The 9,555-nt window shown below is 28.7% G+C and overlaps 1 protein-coding gene across 1 annotated transcript; it reads left to right on the top strand.

The window, feature by feature from the left end:
- The first annotated feature begins 7,660 nt into the window (after window positions 1–7,660).
- On the top strand, window positions 7,661–8,272 carry LOC125824602 (ethylene-responsive transcription factor ERF024-like). Its single transcript, XM_049504008.1, has one exon. It carries the CDS (start codon window positions 7,661–7,663, stop codon window positions 8,270–8,272), a length of 612 nt encoding a protein of 203 aa, XP_049359965.1.
- The last annotated feature ends 1,283 nt before the right edge of the window (window positions 8,273–9,555 follow it).

Here is a 9,555-nt window from a genome sequence, read left to right as displayed (position 1 = left end):
ACCAAAATTTGATATGATATTGCTTTTTTCTTACAAAACCGACTTTGTCTTTCGGTTTTGACCCATTTTTTAGTAGTATTAGTTACTACCAAAGTTTGTGCATATGATAAAATGATAAATATTCTCTCCTTCTTAATCAGATATTTAAGTTCGAGACATAAATATGAAACTATTCTAAAAAGCAATTTACACTTCAAAATAATTTTTTTAGTGCAAAGTTAAATTAATCGAACCTCAAAACAAATAGCGGAAGAAACAAAAAAAATAAAAATAAGTCTTAGCTATAGAGCTACAAAGAGTAGTAGGAGTAGCACTGAGTTTGAGTGGCCCAAATATAATACATGTTGCTAGATCTCAGGTGCCATCTGTCCCTCCTACTCCCTCTAGCTTGTCTCCTATATCTCGCGGTTGAAAAACAGATTCAAAATTTAAATTTTATTAATTTTCATAACGATTTCAAATTTAATATCATTAAATTTAAAATTATTTATATTTATAAACATTCAATAGATTTCTTGATATATACAAAATCTAAAAAAAAGCTATTATGTTCACATATATTTATAAGTTTTAACGACATCTCTAGATCTGTCCTGAATGAGACCACATATAGTGAGTGATAGTGAATACCTTTAGACGAAAAATCGTATTATATTATATATATAAGTTAATAAGTTAATTTTTTTATATCTATAAATTAAATTGAAATATTTTTAACAAAATTTCTGATTTAACCAGGTTATGCACACTCTTGTGTCTTCTTCTTCTGCATGGCATGCATGGCTCTGATCGTAATCTCCCATTTATTTGCTACTTGTACAATTTTGACTTGCCCTGACCTCTCTGTATTTATTCAACTTTTACTGAGTTTCCATATTTTTGAACTTATACAATGTTCCTTCTCCTGTAATTTATAAGTCATGAATTCGATCTTAAAAAAATGACTAATATTTATATTAAGATATATTTATTTATATCATGTATTTTGAAATAAGCTTCTTTTTCGAACACTACTAATAAATAATAATACTAAAATTTATGTATCGAACTACCTTTTTTTCTTTCTTTTTAGTCCTTAACAAGACAATATAGACTATTTATGTTTATGATGCATAGTGGCTACTTTGTGAAGGGTGGACCTTTTTGTATTTACATATAGTTTAAAAAAAAATGGCTTTGATACATCGACAACTTTTTCATTTGTTAGAAAATTATATTTAGATACTTGAATTATAATGCATTTTGATTGAGTGTGCATGATAAAATGTTTTTGTTATACACTTGGTGCTGAAATTTTGAAGAATTTTTTTGCGTGTATTTCTATTATGTAGATAAATCTCATATAAAAAAAAAATATTACACATTCTTTGTTTATACACATCACAATCTCAATTGGCATATGCGTGAAAATTTATGATTTATTGAAATTAATACATATTATTAAAGAAAATGTCATTTTAAATAATAGTTACCATAACGACTATATCTAAGGATTACCATATACAATACTAGTAGCAGTTAGAAGTCTTTAATGTGTTATTAATATAGTTTTTAATTTTAATTTGTTTGTCTTACGTAATTTTTTGTAGTCTATTTAATTAAAAAGAATGTCACTTTATTTATTTATTTATATATTACTTAATTTTTCTTTAACAAAATTTTTAACTTTGCCACACGAATGACACTACAATTGTAATAAACTTTTTAACAGTTACTCCCTATGGTTTTCTCCTAGGAAAGACAACCAAAGAATGATGGAAAATAATTTAAGTTCCTCTTCTCAAAGATGAAATAATTGTGAAAAAAAGTTAAAATTTTGGTACAATAATTAAATTGAGTTGCATAATTGTGGGACCTACCAATACTTAATTCATATATATATATGGGCAAGATTTTTAGAGTCCTTGTTTTGCTTAATTGGAATATGGCTCCCATATTCCTTAGGCACTTTTCTAATTAAACTGATACAATATTAGTGTAAGTTAAAGAAAATTTCTATCAGAGGTCTCGAATTTAAATCATGAAAAATAATTTTTATAGAGAGAAATTTGTCAGTTACAGTCAAATAATTAGTGAATCATAGAGATAGAGAGATAGTTCTATTATCAGTTCATTGACTCCTATGATAGAATTAATCGGAGGATTTGAGAGACGGTAGTTTAATTACCATGGTTTGAGTCTGCTTATAATCTTCTACTTATGAAGTTAGTACTCGATACAAAACTTTATGATTAGAAATTAATTATTTCGAATTATTCAACGGTTCGATCATTTTTTTTCTTTAATGGATTTTATCAACGAGAATCTGAATTAATCGTCGGTGTCATAAAATAAATACCTACACCGGGTGGGACCAAAAAACAATGTTTCTAATTTGATGGATGGATGGATTTGATTTGTGACTCTCTTCTGAGAGGCTGTTCCTTGTTATACATAAAAAGACAGCTTGCAGTTGATAGTACCACTTGACTTCTCCTAGACCTTTCAATTAACATAATTTGGGAAGATCTCCGCACTGAAATCCGATTAATCTAATTTTATGTACATCTAGTACATACTAAGTTCTCCATTCATTTAGGATTATAATTGAACATGCTTTCATTTGTTTGCTCAATAAAAATTGACATATTCATATATTTAAAAGCTCTATATGTTTAATATTCACTACACAAATTAAAATATATGAATAAGTTATGTCATTCGTTGTTAATTTGTCACTAAATATTTTATAATTAATAGGGTTTAAATATAATTAATCAACGATATTTCACCAATGATTATACAAATAAATAATATTAGACCATAGATAATGTTTCATTTAGAAATAAAGAGTAATAAAACATTGGTAATGGTCCAAGACCCCTTTTTCCTATTGGAACAAACAGCAAATATTAATTAATACTCCATTGCCAATAGTTTTACTTTAACCAATTATTTTACACAGAAGAATTAATATTATAATAAGAAAAAAACAAGTCACCTAGTGCTTTTCATGTCAAGATATTGTCCAACAACTGATCATGTCTAAATTCATCTGAATCATTAATTTTCTTTTAGTATGTAGTGTTTTGAGGATCGAGATTTTGAATACACTAAGCTTTTATTATATGTGAGATTAAAAAATAATTAGATTATAACAGTTTATTATGTATAATTTTGTCTTATATTTTTGTACATGTAAAAGATTGTGACCTCCTGATCACATGACAATAATTTTACTAGTTACATCAAAATTCGAAGAAATTACATCTATCCAATTAAAATTGATAAGGATAGATCAACCTATGAATAATTTTGAGTTTATCAAGATATTTTTTAGGACCCCACATGGAATATATAATTAGCATGATCGATTAAAGGCCCCATGTATTGAAAATGATGCTTATTACTCCCTCCGTCCACAATTGTTTGTCAGGGTAAGGTCATGCACATTTCTCAAGGAAAATTTAATGCAAGGTGTAATTTGACTAATATAACCCTACAATACCAAGAATATCAAAAGTCCACATAACTTTTCAATTGAACTACACTATCATTAAGGGTAGAATTGGAAAAAAGTGACTAATTATTTCTTGATTGTTTAAATTGACAATTAATCTTGAACATCTATTTTAGTATACCTGCCAAACAATTGTGGACGGAGGGAGTATTTTTCTCATTTATTTCTTCAAAAAGGCTAGAAAATTATTGCCAAAATAACATAGAGGTCATTATCATTAAATAGTCATTATTAATTTAATGAGAAGTGCCCTTTTGTGATGTGGAAATTTTTCTTTGTAGAAAAATCATTTGTTGCACTAAAGAGTGTGAGAAGAATGTTTTGCATAGTTTAGTTGAAAGAATGATTATTGGCTAGAAAACTACTCCAATAAGTTCCATTGCTAAACAACAAATTTCATCAGTCAATTTTATATTAACAATAGACTAGTGAAGAATTATTAAAACAACGTCATGTTAGCTTTAGTGATCAAAAGTAAAAATTAGCAATGAATAACTTCTGTCACAAAACAACGACTAGTCCTATTTAAGAGATAAATAACCAATAAGTTATCAAAAACGTCTATTAATTACAGATAATTTAGCGACAGATTGACGATAAATTTTATAGCCAAGTCTTTTTTATTAGAGGCTGCCAACCAATCCTATATCTATCAAAATTTCTTGGTGAATTATTAGTGGTTATGTTTTAAAAGGTTGTCTTATCATTATATGGGAGAGTAAGTTGTTAACCCTAAGAAAAAGAAAAAACAAGTATAATCATTATACTTAAGAAACCTATTACTAACTTTTTTTTTAAGTTATGAATAAATAAAAGCACCTTTTAGTTGAAAATTCTGAGATTTGAATAAATAAAACGCGGGCTAACATGACACGTGTCGATCAAACGATGGTTAAGAATATGGCAAAGTATTTGTGTTTTATTTTCTCGACCAATTTTTGGAACTTGAAATTTTTTAACGACACATTTTTAATAGATGATCCAGAATATATGGCTAAGCAAATATTTGAAGATAATCTTTTAAAATTTAATTCAAAATTTATGATCAAACACTAGCTAAACATTTTCTCGAATCTGATATTTTCACCAAAACAATAAATGAAACACATTTATCATTTATACAAATACAAGAGATAGATATATATTTTTTTTTTAAAGGGCCCGTGACATAAGCTTCTGCCTCCATAGAAATTATGATATATGCTCGACCACTTTAGCCAACTTTAGTCGAGCACCCCACAAGTGCGTAGAGGTCATCTATTAACCAAGCCATGGACCTTTATTGCTGATTGACCTCGTCCAAGTAAGTAAATGATATATATTCACATTTTAATTTGGGAGTAACTTTCAAAATTAAATTATTTAATCTTATATCTACTGAATAATATTTTCTCTATCTCTAATTATGTGAAGCTATTCAGAATATGAGAGTCTAAACACTTATTTTGAGTATGCATTTGTATATAGATTCTTTAAATAATTAAAATAAAATTTATATATTTGAAATCATACAAAAAGTACTACACATCGTTAGTATAGCACAAAATTCAATATTTTATTTTTTATAAAAGACGATCATTAAAAAAATAATATTTAACTTCCAAACAATATCATGTTCACATAAAATAAAATAGAGGAAGTACTCCATATCCCAACAACTAGTTGAAAATGTATGTATGATTAAACAAAATTTAGAAATAATTAAGCATGAATTTCCACCGAGTGTTTGATTTTCATACAATTTCCGACTAAATTCAAAAATATATCGAAAAATCTTGCATTGTGATTTGTGAGTAAAATGCCCCCTAACAAAATCCAACATTAACGGGGTAATGAGAGAAAGGAACCATTATGAGCCCATTGTTATTGGGCTTTATTATCTTCGTGTCTTATGTCCATCTAGTATGGGCTAATATACATAACACGAGGCCCATTTTTGTAGTTATACAATACATGGCTCCTTATATACACATAAGCTGAGAATCATTACTGAGTTGTATACGACGTAAATTCAAATTAATCATTGCTTTAAAAATAAGTAACAAAATCGAGCGAGAAAATCAAATATCCAAGAACCATTACATGAGATTAAGTGAAATAGAGAATAAAGATTTTATTATGAACTTGTGTGACGCTTTTTACTTTCCATACATTTAACAAATCTATTTATTTTGGGTGTTCCCTTCAAGGTGTGTCACAAAGCTGAAAATTAGGGTTAGTGGGAAGGCTTTTCCTCTTTAAGTAAAAATTTATCTGTATCGGATATTTATATTAAAATTGATATATGTATAACACATGGTTGTATAAAAGAGTCTCTTACAGCTTACTTTTCATGAATAATTAGTAAATACTTTTAGTTTATTAAACACATAAATTGATGTAGTTTGAATTAAACCATCGATACCGATAAACTTTTTCCTAACAAAAGAGGGTAGCAAGAAAGTAATTTGTTACAAACTATTCCAACGTTTCTATTCTTGTAGTTTTCTATTTTATTTTCCATGTAATCTTTTTATTGTATTTGATGATGTTCCTATTATTTCTGTGTAATCCTTCTTTTCTTTTTCCTTTTTGTAATTATACTTTTGTATTATTCGACCAAAAAGTGAACATGCAGATGGAAAATACACAAACTATATATTACTTCCTTGATTTAATTTATATGAATTTATTTAATTAGACGCATAATTTTTTATTTTAAATATGGAAACAATACTAGAATTCCAATTATGGGTCTGAACCATAAATATTTTTGTATATTTAAGTTATAATAAATTATATACATATTAAATAAAATTATTTTTTTCATACAATTATATAATCTGCATCAAAATTAATGGATTCTATGAAACTCGTCATAGACATTATTGCTCGGCCCCAGCTTAAATATATCATAAAATATATTTATACGACTAAATTTTTTTAAAAATTTATGATCTTAAATATCAAAAATACTTGTGTGAATATAAAACCTTTTCACTAATAATTAAATGAGATTTTAAAGTCACATTATTTGCAAATGTAAAAAAAGGTCATTCTTGAAACAAACTAAAAAGGAAACAGAAAATACACATATTGAAGCATAGAAAATAATAATTGAATTTATTTGATTTACTATTTGTAGGAATTAATTAACTACATAGAGAAAATGGGAATTTTGAAACAACGATAAAATAATTTTACGTGTGACAATATAAGTCATGAGTTCGAATTATGAAAATCGTCATTAATGCTTCTCATACAATAGATTGTCTACATGACTACATCGCATACACCCCTTGCATACTACCATTTCCCGAGCCTTATTAACAAATACAAAATGCTTTGTTTACCGAACTATCTATCAAACTAGACCAAGGTGCAGTCACTATCGAAAGATACTTGAAATCTATAGAGTTAGAAGGAAAAAGAGTGGTTTTAAGTTTTACAGCAAGTGTCTAGAGCATTTTAGCTTAAGCACTAAAATAAATTCACAAGAAACAATCATTATAAGTTTTACTTGTAATTTCATTATAGAGATTATCTTTTGGATAGGAAGATTTACAGAAAAAGATGGCTTCTTGCATACTATTTTACATGATATTTAAACTTACTATAATATATATTTACACATAATATAAATATAGACATATATAATATATAGATTTGACCTGGTCTCAACTGATAATAAAAACATTTCAATTTTGAGTATGCACATCAATTGGACAGTACTCCAACTTCCGATCATCCAGATACCATCAAAAGTTTTGTGACACGTCAACGTCAGATGTCCACGAAACACAATATAAATGAATTTTAAAGTAATTGAGACCAAATTGAGATGTCTAGACGTTGGTTCACAAATATAACTATCTTATCAAAACAACAAAAAGATAATAGTACTGTTAAACCTAATCCTAAATGTATAAAAAGGTAACTATTCTCCAACACTTAAGTATCCAACTCACAAATCCAACACCATTTTTGCCTTACACCCAAAATCCTTCACACAAAACACACTTACTTGCAAGTTCATCAATAACTGGTTTCAATTTTCATCTCTAATCCACAAAATTTTCCCTTTCCATAAATGGCTTCCTTAATCCATTTCAATAATCTTAACCCTAATTTCCAAGAACTTTCCCCTAATTATACTCAAACAAAAAAAACATATAATTATAAATGGCAACGACTACTTATGGTGGAAAGAACATCATTATCGGGGGCAGTAATAGCTCTAGTATTGCCCCCGATAATAAATCTTATTCGGGGCGTCACCCCGTTTACCGAGGAATAAGGAGAAGAAAAAGTAGTGGAAAATGGGTGTCCGAAATTCGCGAGCCAAAATCCCCTAATAGGATTTGGCTCGGGACGTTTCCCACCCCCGAAATGGCCGCCATCGCGTATGATGTGGCAGCTATAGCCCTAAAAGGTCCCGAGGCGGACCTCAACTTCCCAAACTCGGCTGCCTCTTTTCCTGTTCCTGCCACGAGCTCTGCTCGTGACATCCAGATAGCTGCAGCCGGGGCGGCTGCAGCTGTTGGGGCAGCCGGGGACGCGTTGTTAGCTGCGGCTGCGGTGCATAGGGAGGTAGTAATTAATGAAAAGGGTAAAATGGAGAATATGGAAATTCAGAATTTTGAGTTTATGGATGAGGATTTGATATTTGATATGCCAAATGTTCTTGTTAATATGGCTGAAGGGATGTTACTTAGTCCACCAAGGTTTTATAATATGCATGATGATGATGATCACACTACTATTGCCTACCAAAACTTGTGGAATTATACCTAATAATTTGCCATTTCTACAAGCAACATGAGTTTAACATAATGTTGAACTTAAATAAGTAAGATATATATGTAAATTATAATGATGTGTGTGTTAATTTGCATGATGTTCTTTTATTGCTTGTAAAGGGTTTGGTTCAAAGGAAGCAACTACTTGTGTTTTACTTTCTTGATTATCTTTTTGTTTGTTGACGAAGGAAGTCTGTAGTTGCTACTTTTTGGGTGCGCACAAGGATAAACCATGTTCACTTAAACTTAATTTTATTCTTTTTATTAGTCTTCTATATGTTCTTGTTTGATAAAGATGATTATGATGTTCTTTAATCAAGATTTTTATGAAGGGAAATATATCAAAATATAAAAAAAGTGTATAGATGTACATGGTGTCAAAAGGATTCACAATAATAGTACATATATGTGATAAGAAAAAGCTTGATCTATCTACACAGTATAATTTTCCGTGTTGATCAAAGAATTTTAATTACACATAGTGAGTTCTAAAGTTTGGAAGCTTGAACTTGAAGCAAAGATATTTATAGAGAGACATTAAAATTTGTGTGTTTGGTAGTTGGAGCAACCAATTTTAGAAAGTTTTCTCAATTAGGATCATTGAAGTTTAGATTTTAGCTAGCTAGGGTTTTGTACAACTAACCTTCTAAGTAATTTACTATTCTGCCCCTTTTCTATGCTCTCTTTTTCTTTTTTCTATTGGATAACATCGATAATATTATACTCTCTATTCTAATTTATGTGGCAGTATTTGTTTGGAGATATAGTATACGAAAGAAAGAAAAAAGTATATAATTTGTGTGCTAAAACAAGGTTATAACATAGACATTTGTATGTTTATAAATCATTTCATTTTATCATAGAAGATTATCTGACTAGATGATCTCGGATTTTTCTTACTTGAGTTCTTATGCTATTAGATTACTTGGGTTTGATTTCTACTTTAATTAGCAATACTTTAAAAAAAAATTAGTGATTCCATTCTTCGTCTTCAAATTCTGAGTCCACCTCATGTTAACATATTAATCTACAATCAGCTGCCACGTGTTAGAGTAGTACCATTGGAAAAATTACAATATTATTAATCGTTCTATTGAACAAAGCATGATAAGTGATGTTTGACCACAAATACATACATGTAACTATTATTTGCCTCACATTTTAATATTTTCATCGTCTTTTAAAATATTCATTCTAACGATTGCATTTATATTGGTATACTTTGATAAATAGATGAGTTTCGAGCTATTTCAAATACACATACTTGATGGAGCACTA

The sequence above is a fragment of the Solanum verrucosum genome, unplaced genomic scaffold (assembly GCF_900185275.1).
Source record: "Solanum verrucosum unplaced genomic scaffold, falcon-dt-bn FXZP01000125.1, whole genome shotgun sequence".
NCBI lineage: Eukaryota > Viridiplantae > Streptophyta > Magnoliopsida > Solanales > Solanaceae > Solanum > Solanum verrucosum.
Note: the sequence above shows the minus strand (reverse complement) of the source record. Positions and strands in the feature narration are given on the sequence as shown.

What these genes read in the sequence shown, in the direction of transcription:
- LOC125824602 (XM_049504008.1), top strand. Translation starts at nt 7,661, where the DNA reads ATGGCAACGACTACTTATGGTGGAAAGAACATCATTATCGGGGGCAGT.